The sequence below is a fragment of the Varanus komodoensis genome, unplaced genomic scaffold (genome assembly GCF_004798865.1).
Source record: "Varanus komodoensis strain SLA01 unplaced genomic scaffold, ASM479886v1 scaffold22, whole genome shotgun sequence".
NCBI classification, from domain to species: Eukaryota; Metazoa; Chordata; class Lepidosauria; order Squamata; family Varanidae; genus Varanus; species Varanus komodoensis.
In genome coordinates, this window is record NW_025335606.1 from 13,672,337 (window position 1) to 13,690,606 (window position 18,270).

At 39.8% G+C, this 18,270-nt stretch overlaps 1 protein-coding gene across 2 annotated transcripts in view; it reads right to left on the minus strand.

Annotated features, from left to right (window-relative positions):
* Nucleotides 1-18,270, minus strand: part of ZFR (zinc finger RNA binding protein) — a 49,481-nt gene that overhangs the window by 18,720 nt on the left and 12,491 nt on the right. For both annotated transcript variants that reach the window (XR_006414837.1, XM_044431124.1), the window contains exons 4-12: nucleotides 17,160-17,304; nucleotides 13,771-13,989; nucleotides 12,395-12,642; nucleotides 9,907-10,098; nucleotides 9,247-9,529; nucleotides 8,243-8,439; nucleotides 5,423-5,542; nucleotides 3,160-3,305; nucleotides 1,530-1,692 (exon numbers count right to left, since the gene is read on the minus strand). Coding sequence is in view for 1 of the 2 variants with exons in the window: in XM_044431124.1 (XP_044287059.1) it covers nucleotides 1,530-1,692; nucleotides 3,160-3,305; nucleotides 5,423-5,542; nucleotides 8,243-8,439; nucleotides 9,247-9,529; nucleotides 9,907-10,098; nucleotides 12,395-12,642; nucleotides 13,771-13,989; nucleotides 17,160-17,304 (1,713 nt within the window). In the remaining variant the exon portion in view is untranslated. The remainder of the gene's footprint in view (nucleotides 1-1,529; nucleotides 1,693-3,159; nucleotides 3,306-5,422; nucleotides 5,543-8,242; nucleotides 8,440-9,246; nucleotides 9,530-9,906; nucleotides 10,099-12,394; nucleotides 12,643-13,770; nucleotides 13,990-17,159; nucleotides 17,305-18,270) is intronic.

Here is an 18,270-nt window from a genome sequence, read left to right on the forward strand (position 1 = left end):
CAATTTTTTCATTTAAGGAGGGATGTCCAGATATCAGAAATAACACTCTGCTTCAGGGGTAGACAACTTGATGATCTCCAGATATTTTGGATTAGAATTCAGATGAAGCCTGATTACTTGCAAAATTGGTTCTGACCTAGGGGAATTAAAATCCAAAGCATCTGAAAGGCACCAGCTTATCTCTGTTTTTTATCTTGTACTAGACTAGATGGGGCACTTGGCTTCTCTATATCCTGAAGGGCTTTTCACTGAAGAGTCAGGTGGTGGCAACTGTATCATATGTTTCTGAAAGCCTCCAATACCAACTCTTTTCTTGTGCTTTATGGAGTCAAGAAACACCTTTCAGCCTGAGTCCTTTTCCAAGCAAAGTGTAAGTAACCAATGCTGACAGTAGGGGCCTTTACTGTTTAGTAATTATTTGTTTTTCAGCTCATTCCTCAGTTCCATATTCATCCCATGCCATTAAAAACTGAAGGGTGGGTGGGTGGGGCTGATCCCTACAATCTTCAGGCAAAGCATGTCTAGGAGCATAAGTTAAAGAGCCTTCCACTGATTATGCAGCCCTTAGGAAAGAAGTCCCCCCCACCCAAAACAAACAAACAAGCTCTTGCTACTCTTTGGCACTTGGAGAAACAAACTCTTGTCCACCTAACAGCCAGTAAGGAACTAAGTGCTTCGGCTTCATACAGATCTCTTGAGCCTTCCTGAGCTTTCCTAAGTGTGGTTTAGTGGTTAAGAGTGCAGAACTAGAACCCAGACAATCTGAGTTATAGTTCCCTCTTAGCCATGAAGCTCATTGGGTGACTTTGGGCCAGTTACAGACTCTCAGCCCAGCCTACCTCACAGGGTTGTTGTGCAGATAAGATTGAGAGGAAGAGAATTACGAAAGCTGCCTTGAATTCCTTGGAAGGAAAAATGCAGGATACAAATATAATAAATAAAGTATTCAAACTCTCAATTGTGTGATAATATAGATATATGAAAGAAAAAAAGGTTTTATTCAAGAAAAAACCATTACTAACATGGTTTATAGTAAGCAAGCACTTAAAATCATACATGTAATATATACCCTCATTAAATAAAGAACATGGTCTCCCACGATTGTTTAAACCAGCTTTGATGAGACTTCTTTCCTTCTAGTACTCTAGCCAAAGTTGCATAAATGCTAATATGTACTCCCACCCAGTAACTTGAACTACAATAGTTTTTTATTTATTAATCAGCCAGCAAAGCAGGAACTGTTTTACGAGCACATTTTGCACATACATTTTAATAAGGAAAAATATTACTATCAACTTACAAGTGACAAGCCAATATTTGCTTATGTTTTACACATAGCAACACCTCAAACAAGTGTGCACTTCTGACTATACTAGTTAAAGTAATCCATCAAAATAGTTTGCAACTTTAAGACCATGAAGTAGGGAATTACCCCAAAACAGATCAAACATGGCTAAACAAGTTGTCAGTAGATAGCTAATTATATTTTGACCTGTGAATAAAAATTTAGATTCATTCAAATCACTCACAGCTGGTCCTTGGGGTTGCGGTGGCATTCCAGGTCTGACACCAAGTAGTCCAAGAGGGCCTGGAGGTCCATGAGGATACCCTCCATCAGGTATTCTACGGCGATCATCCCAATGATGCTGTTCTTCCTCCATTCTTCTCCAGTACATGTCCTCCTCATAACGTCTGAAGTATATAAATCGCATTAAAGTTCAGTTGACAGAGGAATATTTTTATTAGTGAACAATCTATATTTCAAGTGTTCTCAATGTAAAAAGTGTTTTGAAAAGAAACAAAATGCTGCCATTCTATCATTCTGCTGAAATAAATGAGTATTTGGTAAGAGCAGGATTTTTAAAAGGCAAAAATAAAGTTCTCCAAGCCAAGCATTCACAGGAATACAGTTTGCTTGAAAGAGAACCACAAGAATATATAACATGAATCTATAATATATACAGACTATATATTTTAATATATTTTCTATAATAATCAACTATTAGAACTCAACAGACCTTTTTAAAGTCCTAATTATAAATAAAGTTAGGGAGCTATCCTATAGTCCTTAGACTACATCCAAGTGGCCACAGGATATTTTGGATTTCCAGATCCTAGGTCAGAAGCAGTGTTCTAATCCCAGAGCTGGGAATCAGAGCTCCAAGACTTTCCTTCTCATGGCTGGCATAGAAAGAACCATGGCAGTTGCCTCTCTGAGGTTAGGAATGTGCCTTTGGAGACATGGGTGTTTTGGTTATATGGAAGAGGGGGAGACTAGAATGGCCGGGGTGTAAGCTACCCATACCCTCTGCCAAACTCCTTTCCTCCACATCTGAAATGTCCTCCCTAAATGGGCAAACAACCCTGTATAGTGAAAATACAGGTTATGAGAAAGGGGAGATGAAACTCAACTCTGCCATTTCTCTTGCCCTGCATAGGAACTTCATAAGTCTCAAAACTGAGAGGTTTACAGCATCAAGTTTGCAACCTATAGGATTATAATTCAGTGAATGATTTCAGTATCTTCCAGAAGGATGTTATGACATTTCAAAAACATAGTTTTTGTGTTCAGTTGCTTAGGTGCACTAGATCCCATATTATTAATTTACATTCCTTATTGGGCTATGAGGCAGCCCTAAAGGATGAACCAGAAAAAAGCAAAATAAAAACTTTAAATGTATAAAATAGGTATTGGGTTTGTAACAGTACAGGAAAAATGCTAGACAAAGTATTAGGCTCAGAATGAACAATGAAAATGGACCAATATACTCCAGTATATAAGCTCCCCCCCCCCCCCCAGATTGCTTATAGGTTTCACTGTAAGATAATTAATTTGTGTGTTAAGGCAAAGCAACTTGAAGCAGAATTTTCTCTTGGGATGAAATACAGCCTCCTAGAATTTTTTGTAATAGGCTTTTTTGTATACATAAGATAAAAAAATTAAAAAGTTTTAATGGGATGAAGTGAAACCTAGATGGTTTAGAGTATCAAGTTTTTTTTTTCTTTTGAACTGAATAGAGGTAGAGATTAACTAGCAAAGGACAGCTGATCCCATTATTGCTGAAAAGAACATGGAGTATTCAGGTTTCCAAAATAAGTTTTATGAATATTTCAAAAAATATTTCAATCCCACTGACTTGAGAAAGTTAATCTAGTTACCTCATTTCCATTCTCCACCGCTCCTCTTCTTCACGCCTTCTCCAATATTCTTCTTTCTGCATTTGCTTTCTCATCTTTTCTTCTTGTATTTTCCTTGCTCGGATACTAGGTTTCACTTCTACTTGAAGGTCTGGGTTTACTTTTTTCTGATCAAGAGATGAAGGATTTTGATTTTATTTACATTATTTATCTAAGATTGACTCTGCATTATCCAAAGCCAATTATACACACAAAACCAAAATCAAAACCTCAATTTACAAGTAGCTTCCGTATACTAACAGGGATAGAAACTACTCCCCCAATTCCCCCCTTCCCCCAGTGCTAATAAAGTGCTCTTTACATTGCCCAAAGCCTCTGTTTTCATTACTAAGGAAAAACAGAACAATCTGGGTGGCACTAATGGCTGTGGAGAGGAAGCAAGGGTAGCTCTTTCTACACTCACTTCCTAGGAAGAAGTTCAACTGAATACTTATGGAAGTTCTGAGTATACATGCAGAAGATTGGACTGTAGGTGTCATTTCTTGACCAGTAAAACCCCTCACACATGACTTTATCTTATTTATTTGGTTTTTATCCCCCCCCCCCAAGCAAGTTGCAGTTCTCCAAGCAGTTTACAGCAATCCATAAACCAAGATTATAAAATATAACAAAAATTCCATAAAACAAAAAATATGTAAAACAGTTAAAAACAAGAAAGAATGACTCTGTAAAAACACCTGGGATGGGTAATCTGCTCAGGGCTGAGGGTGTCCGAGTGTCTTTAAAGGTGCTGGCATAAATGGCTGTCTTAACCTGTTGCTGAAAGGATGTCAAATTTGGTGCCAAGCTGGCAGCAATGGAGAGATTGTTCCATAAATGGGGAGTCACCAGAGAGAAAGCCCTCTCCCTTGTTGCCACCCTCCAAGTTGGCACATGGAGGAAGATTGAAGAGATTGAGTGTAGTGTCCAAGTAGATTGCAGTTGGGAGAGTTATTGTGGCCCCAAACTGTGTAAGGCCTTATAGGTTAAAATCAGCATGCTGAATTGGGGCCGAAAGCATACAGGTAGCCAATACAAACAGGCCAGAACTGGTTTTATATGCTTGGACCTACAGATCCTAGTTATTAATCTGGGTGCTGCTTTCTGTACCAGCTGCAGGTTCTTAACTGTCTTCAAGGGCAGCCCCATGTAGAGTGCATTGCAGTAATCTAATTTCATCCAGGCAAAGGATCCACCCACCAGGGGCAACTCTGTATTGCCCAGATTGAGTTTCAGTCTGCTAGTCCTCATCCAGTCCATTACTGCAGCTAGACACCAGTTTAACACAGCCACAGCCTCAGCTGCTGATGATGAAAAGGAGAAAGAGAGTTGCATGTCATCAGCATTCTGATGGTAACACACTCCAAAACTCTAGATGACCACACTCAGTGGTGTCATGTATTTGTTAAATAGCATGCAGTACAGAACAGACCCCGAGGAACTCCAGGCTGGAGAATCCAAGGGTTGAGCAATATTCTCCAAGCACCATTTTCTGGAGATGGCCCTCTAAGGAGCAGAACCACTACAATGCAATGTCCCCCACTCCCAACTCTGACAGATGCTCCAGAAGGATGCAGTGGTAAATGCTATCAAAAGCCACTGAAAGATCCAGCAGTATCAGCAGGGTTACACTTCTGAGACTGCCTCCTAGCAGAGATGACCAAAACTGTTTCCATGCCAAAACCAGGCCTAAACCCTGACTGAAATGGATCCATATAATCAGTCTACTCCAAGAATGCCTGAAATTGATTGGCAACCACCCTCTCAAGCGCCTTGTCCAGGAAAAGGGTATTAGCCACTGGCCTAAAGTTATTAGAGTCGCCAAGGTCAAGGAAAGTATTCTTGAGAAGTAGTAAACAGGAGGTCCACCACCTCTTTAAGGTAGCATAATCATATACTGATCAAAAATATCACATAATGCTTATATCTATTTTATTTGCATTCCCATAGCTATGAGTTACACAAAAGCTAAAATTTAGAAAAGTATGACATTCAGTCATTCTATGTCTGATCTATCTAAAGTCATACCTCAACAGTTTAGACTTGATTAGAACATGAAGATTTGCAATATGGAACTGATTTGCAGGACTTTGCAGCTGGAGGGCATACACACATGCAGAAAACACTAGTTGTGTCAAGTTTGGTTCCAGAAGAAACAAAGTAACAGAAACAACTCCATTTCCATTAAATGGATTAAGGCAAATGCAATTACAACTAGACCACTTACATTCTAATATCAGCTCACCTTATATTGCAATCGATGTCGTCTTCCTTTTAGATGCATCTCTTTGGCATTTGGATCATTGAAGCTGCATTCACAAAGTTTGCAATGGAAGCGAATCACCTTTCCTTCATCATTCCGTACCTTTGAAATGTAGAAAATGTAGGGGGCTTTTTGCTGAATATTGCTTTCAATAATAATTTGACCTAATTCTTGCTGTAATTCCCCACAAACACATTCATTCATTCATTCATTCATTTAGCAGACTTATAATAATTTGACCTAATTCTTGCTGTAATTCCCCACAAACACATCCATCCATCCATCCATTCATCCATCCATCTATCAGACTTAAATGCCGCCCCATTCGCCTAAGCCTTGGGGCAGCTTACAAATAAATAAATATCTTTAGTACAATAAAATACAATTGGAGACATCCTGGCCAAAGTTGTTAAAATCAATAAATAAAATCAACAATCAAAATGACGTTTAAATAAAAAGGTCTTGGCCTGGCGCCGAAAAGCAAATAACGACAGAGCCAGGCAGACCTCTCTGGGGAGCGCTCCGGGTGCTCACCCTCCTAATGTCCTTCACGGAGGGCTCCCGGAGAAGGGCCTCTGCTGCCGATCTCAAGGGGCGGGAGGGCACGTATGGACATAAGCACTCCTTTAGCATACAATTTATGCAGTACTGGCAACAGAAAATCTGTATAAATCAGGCTTAGCTGAGTCCACTGGGCTCCAATGTTTGAGCCAGTAACTGTATTTCTACTTTTACTTCTAGAAGTGGATCAACCATTTTCCAGTTAGCCATTATGCAGAAGCCAATGTAGTCAATTGGCTCAGTGGGAATGGCTGCTAGTATAATAGGAAACTTTTGCAACTAAAGAGTAGTCAAAATCACTGCTTTCAGACAAGAACAAGTCAGTGAAATATGCAGAAAGTTGTTCGTATTCATGCAACATGCTGGATACTGTTCCAGATTTCCTACTCCCAGCTCTGAAGGAAACCTTAAAAGGTTTTTTAAATGTAAATAAATTCAATTTAAATAAAAAGGTTTATATTGCTTCTCAAAGTCAAAAAAGTAAGAAAGCATTTCTATCTGAACAGCTCTTCTAACAGCCCTAAGTCTAGCATCCCTACTTCAGTTGTGGCAAAAGCCTCAGTTAGACCCATCGTTGATAGGAAAAGAGTCAAGTCCCTTTGCCAGAAAGTTGTACAACTTGGGCTATAGTAACTAAATTCTATAGATTTTATAGCCATCTGCTATACTTACTTACTTACTTATTTATTTAGAAAGCTTCTATGCCGCCCCATTCGCCGAAGCCTCGGGGCGGCTCACAACAATAAATAATAATATAAAAACAATATAATTGGAACGTCCCGGCCAAAGATGTAAAATAAATAAATAATATTAGCAATTAAAATGACGTTTAACTAAAAAGGTGTTCAGGCGGCATAGAAGCTTTCTAAATAAGTAAGTATAGCAGATGGCTATAAAATCTATAGAATTTAGTTACTGTAGCCCAAGTTGTACAACTTTCTGGCAAAGGGACTCGACTCTTTTCCTATCAATGTGTCATCAAACATTTTTAGCTTTTTGTCATTTATTGTAAATCAGAGCTATGTTATGAAGCAATAAAGAAGTGTATTAAAAGAAATGGGCAGAGTGCCTGACAAGAGTTCTGATCAGCCAACTTTAGTTTGATGAAACCAATTTGCTCAATCAATTTCAACTGAGCTTAAGGCTTTTCTGTCCCTCACTGTAACACTGTTTTTTTGGATTGCACCATCTCTTCTCAGAAGTCCCTGAACTTGGAAGCTTCCAAGATTCTTATGCACTGCACTGTGAAGTGAAGGCACCAAGTAGGAGAAGCAGCAGAGGCAATCTTTGTGTACCCACCCTCTGATTTCTAAGTGAAGAAAAGGAAGGGGAGGAGGCTCAGAACAAATCATATCCTGGCCTCTCTTGTTTTCTTCCTCTAAAGATTGGGACCATTCCTCCTGTAACAGAGCCTTCAAAGGTTATTGATTCAGATACTGGATTCTGATTCAGAAGTGGAAGGGGTGACAGTGCTGGAATTCTTAGCTGACTTGCCAAGACCAGTGGACCTAGAGATAAGCCCATCAGTCATTAAAGGAAGCATTTCTAAATCTGTAGGAATATTTAGTGAAGAATCTGATGTGGGAGGGGACAGACCTAACATCATTAATCTGATCATACAGTCTCAGATTGAGAGAGAGGACCAATTGTGTCACACATTCCAGGTGGTTGGCTCATAGACACCAGGATTCACCTTGAAGGTGGAGTCAACTCTTTTTAGATTGGAAGGAAGGAATCAGTCTGGGATCAACTTCATTCAGCCACTTTTCCTGAATGGCCAGTAGTCTAACTTTGCTTCTTTCCTTTGTTACTGATTTCTACAGAGTTTTGGCTGTTGGGCAGTACAGATATTAAATACTCCTCTTTTGCATTACAAAACCACTTTAGCTGGTCAGCTTTAACATGATAAAGATTTTACTTAGAAAACCCCATCTATTTGGAAGGGAAGAAGACCAGGCAAAACACCTCTTCCTCACCCACCACAATGTCCCCCTTCCTCACTTTCCAAGGTCAATTTTCCAGCCTCAGAAATGCAGTTGTTATGGTTCGCTCTACGTCAGCTGGGATGAGGCAGGAGAGGGGGATGGATTGCCAACTTTCCTTTCCAAGGTCAAAGAGCTGCCCATGACTAGGTAATGAGAGCCATCCTTTGTTGCTGGGATTGTTCTTCCCATCATCCTGTGCAATGCCCTTTGCTAAAAGAGATGGGGAAGTGTGACCCAGTAAACTTCAGGTTAATACCTCTTCCACGTAGTCATGACCCACTGGCTGGACATCACTTTGCAAAGCAGCAAGAGTAGTAGGAGTTACAGGTTCAGTAGATGTATCTGATTTAACTTCCTGCATTTGTACCGTAGCAACAGAAGGAGTAGTCTTGATATTTTCTACTGCTTTTAATTCATCCCCTTTGCTTCCTGTTGTCTGTAGCTTATTGCCACCTAATACAAAACATTTAAAATTGAAAATTAATTTTCATGCTATTTTCAACTTAAAGCAATTATTTACAAATATTTCTCACCTACTCAGGTGAGTAAGCTGGTATACAGCACAAAAATTATACATTCTGTAACCCCTTAACAAAGCCTGACACAACACATTAGCAATTTCTTTGTGAAGCTGATAAATACTATAATGATCACAAATTATCAACTGTTAAAATAAAATGCAAACTTAGTAACAGCAGGATTTGGTTTAACAGAAGGTGGACCGACAGTCAATGACTTAGGGTTTGTCACCTGTATTCATAAGACTGGGTTTTTTTTATCAGCAGAGCACTCAAGAGGGCCAAATAATTGTATACAAAGCTTTAAACACTGACCAAACAAGGTCCAATTAGCAGTACATGTACAGCAACTACTGTATACTTGGTATACAAACTTTTGGAGATATGTTACATGGAGCTCCATACTCAGCATTATCTTCAGTAAAAAGCATTGTGGAACATAGTTTTATAAAATATTTCTCTACAACATCTGCGAGGTACTTTTTATGTGTGATTAAAAATCCTGGAAACAATTTGTTTCTGGGAGGGGCAGGGGAAAAGAAAAATGGCTTACAAGAGCCATCATCTATTCAGTTTTTCGACTTATTTCAAAGATGCATCCAAGCAGAGATCACTCCAAAAACCCATTAGCAGTTAAAATCATAGCAGAAATAGTGATAGTGCACAATTCTAAGGTCACATGTGAATAGGTTTACAATGTACAAAGTCTGTTAATCTTCACAATAAAGACTTCTATACTTGCCAACAAAATTAATTTTGGGTGTAGATATCTTCTTTACAGCAATGTTAGCTGGAACTATTGTTGCTTTGTTGTTGGATGTTGTACTAAGTAGAACACTGGCAGAAGGAGTGAGAATTTTCACTGCCAAAGATGTAACAGAAGAATTCACAGTGCTACTGCTGCTTGCAATATTTGAAGAAACAGCTGTTGGTTTAGAAGCAGAAGAAGCAGGTGTAGCCTGGGTGACAATGTTTGGTTCCGTTGAAGGAATGGGTTTACCAAGTTTAGTGTGCAGCTTAACCACCTAGAACCACCAATAAAAATAGTTAACAAAAGGATTTAATCAAAATCAAAAACTCTCTACATGTTTGTACAGAATCCTGCTTATACTTCTAAGTGGAAGAACTCTAAGTTTAAGGAAACTTCAATAGCATTCACAGTAAGGGTGGGAAAAACCCTAATAGATTTTAGTACAAACTTTGCAGTTCTTTGTGAAGCTGCCTGCCACAATATCTGAAGCTGATCTAAAAGAGCACACGTATTATATTGAATCAGCAATATTATTATTCAGTGAAAATCATCCATGAGGTTTAGGAAAAAGGAAGTTTAGGCAAAAGACTCTTTTACAAACCAAACCTAACAATTTGTTGGAAAAAGAGCTAAGGAGCAGGGGAGACTGACTTTTTGATGCTTGGCTCCACGAATATGAGCAGCATAGGCATCAGCTCCTGTACAAGACACGTCACAGAGCTCACAACGTAGCTGGTTCTGAGTTCCACGAGCAGAAGAACTGTTGCTTGTGGTGTTCTGCGATGCTTTTAATGCTGCTTCTTTCTTTTTGTGTTTCTGTCCCTCCAAATGTTCTTTGTAAGTCTGTTTAAATTGCCAGAAAGGGAAAAATACACAAATTAGTATATGTGTTATGTTATGCATGTCATTAAAATAGCAATGTATATAAGCAAGCTATAAGACTTATTACCAGTTGATTTTTCTAGGGCAACCTAACCCATCTTATAATCCAACTCACATAAGATATATGTAAATTTATAGTTAAGAAAATACAATATATTTAATTTAAATAGTATTCTGCTCAATTACTTCTAACTATCCTATTACACCAAACTGTTTCCAAACTAGACAAACAATCAAATATATTTTCCAGAGAAACACTTCAGGTTCTCCAGTGTGGTGCCAGTAGTCACCAATATATCCAAAGGGAATTTTCTTCAAATCTATCAGGCTCCCATCCCTTCCTGATTTTTAAAATAAATATATAATAAATAAAGCAATTAACAGAGGTGGTGGCATGCTGCAAAGTGCTCATTTCAAGTGTGTGCCATAGTGATTTTTGAAGAATGCCTTTTGAGTCCCATTCTGGGCGGTAACAGTCTAGCACTTCATTGTGCCCAGCCACCTAGGGGAAAACAATGCTCAGCCACCTAGGGGAAACAAGCTAAGCTGGGATGGTAAGGAGTGTACTATAGGGCTAGATAGAGACAGGGTTGCTAGAGGAGATGACAGAGAAGAAGGGGTTATTTTGCCTATGTTTTATTGTGTACTAGGCTCATGAATTTTTGTTGGGTTTTGGAATAATGTGGAGGGCTGAAGGAATTGGAGGTGAAGCTGTGCTGTCTGTTTCGCATGTGTTTCTCTAAGCATCACTGGCTTACCTTTTTTTGAAACAGGCATTTTGTCATGTTTTGTAAGGGCAAATATGTGATTTGGCATTTGAGGCTCTGACCCCCTGTACTGTACTCAGAATTTCTTGGTCAAATTACTTCTTTCTGTACTTCATCAATTTGCCTTCTGTGAAATGCACATTGCAGCAGCAAACTGTGGGTTCAGGAAAATGGTTTTCTGTTTTGCAACCCAGTCCACCTTCTGGGAAATGAGTGTTTTGCGATCAGCCATTCCCACTAAGGCAGAAAAGTTGTGAACAGGTAAGCTCCCCTAATACCATCGTTTTATGAGTGCACCCTTAACCCTCTCAAAATTCCAAATGTGTCCACTGATCTGAAAAGGCTAGGGACCCTTGCTTTAAGCATTAAAAGCAAAATGGTTAATTCATTTGTTCGAAGGAAAAAGCAATGCCCAAAGTATTTGGCATTACATTAAACAATGGCTGGTACCCACGGATCCATAAGACTAGTTCCATATTATATTATAAATTATTATTTAAAATAATGTTGCTCTTCAGCCAAAAAGGTTCCTGGAGCAGCTCATATGTGATCAGCAAAATAAGACATTCCCAACATACAGGCTTAAAATGGGAAAAGACACAACACACAAGGAAAGGGGCATGAGAATAGAAGAAGAAAAGCTAAGTAATATTTCAACAGGGCTGACAGAATGCCCCAGCTCGCCATCTCATCTCTCTCTGTACAGTCTACTGGTGATGAGAGTTGAGTGCTTTGGATTTATGTTTCTTGAGAATAAACCAGCAAAAAACCTTTGAAATGGGCAAAACAATCATACTGACACTTAGCTACTGTTTAGTTCGACACAGAATTACTTCAATTTTCAGCTCAGAAAGTCACGCTGGGAATCTGTGCTTGGATTCCTGTTCCCCACTGCAGCTGGTGCAGAAAGAACCATGCTAGCTTGAAAAAGCAACCTCCGAGAAGGATTTAATGGGTGTCCATGGGGCTGGGAGAATGGAGGCACCAAGATACAACATATCCTAGTAATACCTCAGTTTTCTTCCTTCCCACTCAAGTGAATATTGCAATTAGATATCCAACAGCAGCCATCTAGCACAGGACGAAACAGGAGGTGACTGTCACCACTGTGCTCCTCCTATTCTATATAGGATGTTTATAGTCATCTGCTTCTGAAGGCTTATGGGCAACCCCACAGGACTGTATCTTAAAAGCAGCTGCAAGAAGTCTTTTCTGACATGTCATGCGCAGACCTTTTATTTTTTTAATGAGTTTAAAACCCATGAAGTGTGTGTAATCCTTCAGTAAGTCTAATGCAGCTCTTCAGTTCCTGGCCAAAATCCTGAATGCAAATCCTACTGTTATTTAACAGAACCAACTTCAGCTGTTACCTGTTTTAACTGAAATAGCTTTGAAGCCAAAAACATATTGACTTTTTCCTGAATACTCACAATATACAAATTGTTTCACTAAAAAGAAAATTAAACTCCCAGTAGAAAAAATAATGGTACCTGTGGTCCAGCACAGCTGATCTTACAAACATCACAATAGTGGATCTGGGGTGGTTTAGGAGGTTGTTTTGGTTTCAATTGTTTATTTTGGAATGGTGCCTTTTTAGTAAAGGTGGTCCCTGTCCAGGCGGCTGTTGCAGCGGCGGCAGCTGCTGCTGCCGCTGCCTGTTTCTGTTGCTGCTGCTGCTGTTGATAATAGGATGATGCAGCTGAATATACTGCAGCCTCATAGCCAGAGTAAGATGTACCTTTAAATGATAAAAAAGATTCAAATTCTGTTCATTAAAGTCAGACGATTTAAATTTTGTAATTAAGTGCCTAATGCTTATGTAGGATACAGCCTAAAATTTATCCTTTCAGTAAGAAGTACTTCAGCATTAACATTACATGCACAAAATGTGTATTTCATGTGCAATAAACTTCATCTCAATCTGCATAGCCAAGTAATGCCAATACAGAGAGGAGTTACTCGCAAGTTGCAAAAACATTACATTCTTGGGCTGAAAGAACACAACATCCACAAGTGTACAGCAGAGCTCTACAATCAGCCCAAGATGGACCTATAGGTACCACCTCCTGCACTTGTAACAAGCATTGATGCAGAGCTGTTTCAAGGATAAATGGAGGGAAATTGTGAATGAGGGCACTTAGGAAATCTTTGTTAACTAAGATGGCAAATTCAATCCTGGGTAGTAGTAGTGTGCCACCACAGCCTGTACGATCCACTATACATGAAGGAACAACATTTGTACCCGCTGAGTATGAAGGAACAACATTTATAATAGAGGCAAAAAACAAAACTTTTTTTTAACTTCAGTCATGATCTTTTTTATTCATTGCTTTATATCCTTGAAGAAACACTATAAATCTTCTCAACTTCTCTCTTGAAATTAGAAATCTGTGAGGCTACAGCAAAAGTAATCTGCATGCTAACTGCACAGAACAAGGTACTCATGTAAGGTATTTCTAGCCATCATGGTTACTGAAGAGTTAAATATCTGCTAAAGGATCAAAATACAGGGAACCTGAAGGCAGCGTCTTTGATTTAAAAAGTGACTTGCTCCCTCATATCTTATATTGACAGCATACCGTCATCTCTCTTGTACAAGCACTCTTGTCAATGTCAAAGAATCTAAAGCTGCACTTCTATGTTTCCTGGAGTAAGCCCTATTGGACCCACTGTGACTTATTTCTGGGTAAACACTCATAGGATCAGGCTACATATTAGGCAAAACAAACATTCCTAAGTATTTTGAGTGCATCTGACTTTGAAAAATCCACAAATGTTCGCTATGTATTAGTACAGCTCTACTCTCAGCATCTCAGATTATCTTCTGACTCTCTCTTAAAGTACTCTCTCTCAAAGGATTACTCACCAGAGTAGGTAACTGCTGTTGTACTGTAGGTAGCACTTTGGGTATATGAGGGAACAACGGTAGCTGCAGCTGCAACTGGCTGCACAGTGGAAGATACAGGATATATGGAGAAAGTAGTGGTAGCTGGACTTGGAGTGGCTGGTTTTATGGCTGTCACCTGTCGAGTTTGCTGAGCTTGAGTATACTGAGTTGCTCCTTGGCTATAGCCAGCTTTTGGAGCTAATTAAGATAAAATAACAAAGTTACAAGCTGAAAACTTCAATAGTTCTTTAAAAATCATGTAATTTTTCCCTTCCTCTTATCACTGAATGAAGTAAAAGGTAAGGACACTAATTCCTCCTTACTTTTTAAGTTTTATGCACAAGCACTTCTAAAGGTTTCAAGCATGCACATTACAATCATTGTACTAATGGGATCAGAAGGTTTTATAACAATGATGCTAACTTTATTCCTTTCTGTTACTTTTCTACAGCAAAGCTTTAAAATACCTGGCTACAGGACAGCCTTAGGTATGCATGCATATTTTATAAAGACTGGTCTATTTCTTCAACATACTGCTGCTTGTTCCCAACTTGAATAACACTAGAGATAAAATAGCACCAAAACTGATGTAAATTAAGTCTGCTTTAGAGGGGTACCCACTCATGCTTTAGCCTGGTTTTGTGGCATAGCCATAGAAAAGGTTGGTCTGCAACAATTTAGAGTTTAGAATGACAGAATATTTCACTTGGCTAACAGTCCTGCAAAGTGCTGAAACAAAACAAAGACTATACTATTTGATATAGTATTAATATCCTTTAACTGCACAAAATTGACCCAATTCATTGTTCTCTTAAAAGACCAACAATAATTATCTCCCACTTTTTTGCATATTAAAATCCGTCAGTTAACCTGATCTTACACAGGCTGCGTTCACATGTATGTATGTATGTATGTATGTATGTATGTATGTATGTAAAGCTTTTCTATCCTGTCCCCTACAAACATCTTGAGATTGAGACATGTAATGGCAAGCCATGCTGGAAATTGCTTGTCAGTATGTGTCAATACAGCAAGCATGCTGAAGCAGAGTCCATTTGGTTACTGTGAATTCCCAGAGAGCACCAACAGTCTGTTCTAACGTTTCCACGCATCACCAATGCTTGTTGCGATGTGTGAATTCACTTAACAATGTTTTTATTCACTCTCCCTGTTTTTATGAGTGAATTCAGCAGCAAGAGCAGCTGCAGCGGGCGTTCTAGCTGCCATTTCCTGCTGCCCTGTTCTGCCTATGAACTGTTGGGTTCCTGGCAGCAGGAGCTGATTGGCTCTCTACATGGTCCCAGCTTTCTTCCCTGCTATCATGTGCTCTCCAGTGTCTGACCTCCCTGCCTTGTTACAATACCCACTTCACCATGTTACCTGCCTTGTGAAGCCTTACAATGAGGCACCTTGTGAGGTGGGCATCACAGTGAGGTCCTGTGAGGTGAAGAGTCAAGGCATCAAAGAGCACAAGCTGGCAGGAAAGGCAGGGAACACCTCCAGCAGCAGTGACCACAGGGGAAGCCATGCATGGTGCTTCTGCCTCATCACTGCCCTGTGCTGGAGCAGTGCCCAGTAAGCACGCTGTCCTCACGCCACACAGGGAAGACCTGGTATCCTCCTAGGGACACTTGCCCTGGTCACAAGGAGTGCACAGGCAGCATGCACAGCATTGCCACCAGGGCGAGTGACCTAAGCAGCCAACGTTTCTCACTCCGCCTCCTGCCCTGCTCCCACACTATTCCCAGCAATCCAGGAGACTCTCCACAAGCCCTGCCACCTTCTCCCTCTTGAAAGCTTGTTATTGGAGTTTCCTGGGCAGATGTCCAGATGGGCACCATCAGTGAAGTCTGGCTAGCAGGATACGTTCTCTCCATCCCTGGCACTGCTGCCCGTGCTGTTGCCGTCTGCTGGGGCAGGGGGAGGTGGTCCTTCCAACATGCACAAATCCAGCACATGAGGGGAGCATCAGGCACATATATAGCAGGGGAGGGTGTGAGTGGGCCAGTGTGTTTATACTACAGCATGGAACATGGCAGCAGCTGAGAGTGTGGCTCTGTTACTCCTAATTAGTAGACAGTAGCTCTGTGAGAGCAGAGAAAGAGCTAAGAGAACAGGCTGAAGTGACTCCATAGGCCATCTCAAATTTTCAAGATTGCTGGGAAACAACCAGGACTGCCCAGCCAGTTTTTTATTTATATAAATACACACACATATATATACACATACATATATACACACACACACACACATATATGAACACACTATATTAGATTATCCATATAATATTTTTAGACAAAAAGTCCAATAATTGAGCAGACCTCAATCTCTGTAATGTGTAACTAGGGTGAACCTAGTGAGTACTGTACACCCTTACATAAAAGCAGAATATAGTGTTTTAATATTTTTAGTGTATAAATTTTTATATGATTTTGTTTTTGTTTTTGTTGTGAGCCGCCCCGAGGCTTTGTTGTGATGGGGGTGGCATAGAAATGTTTTAAATAAATAAATAAATAAATATTACTGAAATGCATACCAGTTTTTGTTAGAACCGCTCATAAAACATAGGCTATGGGGCAGGTTGGAACATAAAGGAAAAATATCTGCTTACCAATTATGCATACTAAATAGCAAACACATAGGGCATTTTAGCTTCCAAAATTACAAGATAGTTTCATTCACAGATGTTTATGTCCCTTAAAAAGTCTCAACTTAACCAATCCTAACCTAGACTCCAAAATCAGGTTTATATGTCAGCCTTAAACTTGAATCTTTTGATCTTGGTAGCATTGTAAAACCACTGTTAACGGCAAGCAATTTCAGTTTCTGATAACTGAGCAGTAGCTCTGTCCATATCCTTGCTTTGTCTTTATTCTCAGTTAAACTGAAAAGTAGCAAGATGATATCCCAGCATCGTACACAGTTCTGTTTTGCAATCTAAAGACGAAACTGCAACATATACACAAGAACATCAAGGAAAGCCTCCCTGAGTGGAGAACCTTGACTACAGTGGGAATAGTGATGCTAGCAAAGGTTCAGCATTACATTTAAAGATGTGCAGTACAGTTAGAAAGCATTACGTGTCTTGAATGCCAGGAATAATTAACAGTCATATTTTGGAGCAGAAATGTAGAACCTTTTTCAGCCTAAGGACCAAATACCATTTAGGACAAGCTCTCAAATGGTGAGATTCCAGCAGCAGTGATGGCTGGAAAGGAACAGGCCCCAAATACCAGTGTATTTGTATTTGACTTCAAGCATCTTCATTAAAAATAGCACAATTATGAATTTATTACCACAAAGGCAGTGTTTGCTAAAATAAACATCAACTGTATTTAAAAGGATTTCAAATCAAGCATACAGCCTACCTGTTTGGTAGTACGATTCAGCTACAGAAGGCTGTGGCTGGGCTGCAGCAGCCACTGCAGCTGCAGTGGCGGTGGGTTGCTGATAATATTGCTTGCTGTCATAAGCTACAGCTGGGGCAGTGGATCTAACATATGAATAGGAGTCCTGAGTAAAAAAGAGGGGAAATTGAAGACGTTAGTTGTTCTCTTGAGCATATGGACTTGGATTCTAAGATAAGTTAATGTAAGAAAGTGCATGGGAGGAAAGTTCTCTCTCCTGCCCTGCCACCCCCTGCCCCACAGGTGCCTGGAAAGTATCCCTGGAGCGCAGCTGCCCTACTGAATAATTTTTGAAGAGACAAACATAGAAAACTCCTCTTCTTTGAACTTCCTTAACTTATCTCAAGACCCAAGCCCAAATTCAGACTCTTTCCACCTCTCCTAGCAGCCTTCCACATGCAATCCCACATATGTTGAAGAGGGCCTCATGCCCTTATGAACTTTAGGACACTTAAAAGATGTGAGGATTACACTTAAGGAATAAGAATTGAGTAGGTGAAGGAGGCCACATGATCAAAGGAAAGGCCAAAGTATGAAAACAATTTGCTTAAATCACTTAATTTACAGATGCTACAGGACCGGGTTATTAAGTATACAGTCATATTTAACATACGTAACTCAATATTCTCCAATGCAGAAATGAATGGGTGGTTTCACACAAGAGGACAACCTACCTGTGAAAAAGCTATGCTGCATGAGCTGTTTGCAGAACCTGGTGTTTCCGGGTTTTAACAGTATTTGTATTATATTTATTTATTTGTGTGAGCCATCCTGAGGCTATATAGCAAGGAGACAGCATACAAAAACTTTAAATAAATAAATAAATAAATAAATAAAGCACCTGAAAGACCACTTTCCATGGGTTGTTCTCACTTTTCCCTGCTCCACTAAGTCCTCCAGCGCATATCCAGTGTCCTGCATGACAGAATCCATCTTTTCTCTCACTCCCTGCTCTGATCACAATCCCTATCCATTTGCAGTATGTGTGTGTGTGGGGGGGGGGGCATTTTCCATACATTGTACCTGTACCAGTAACAGCCACTCCACCATATCCAAATGGCACTTCTGAGCA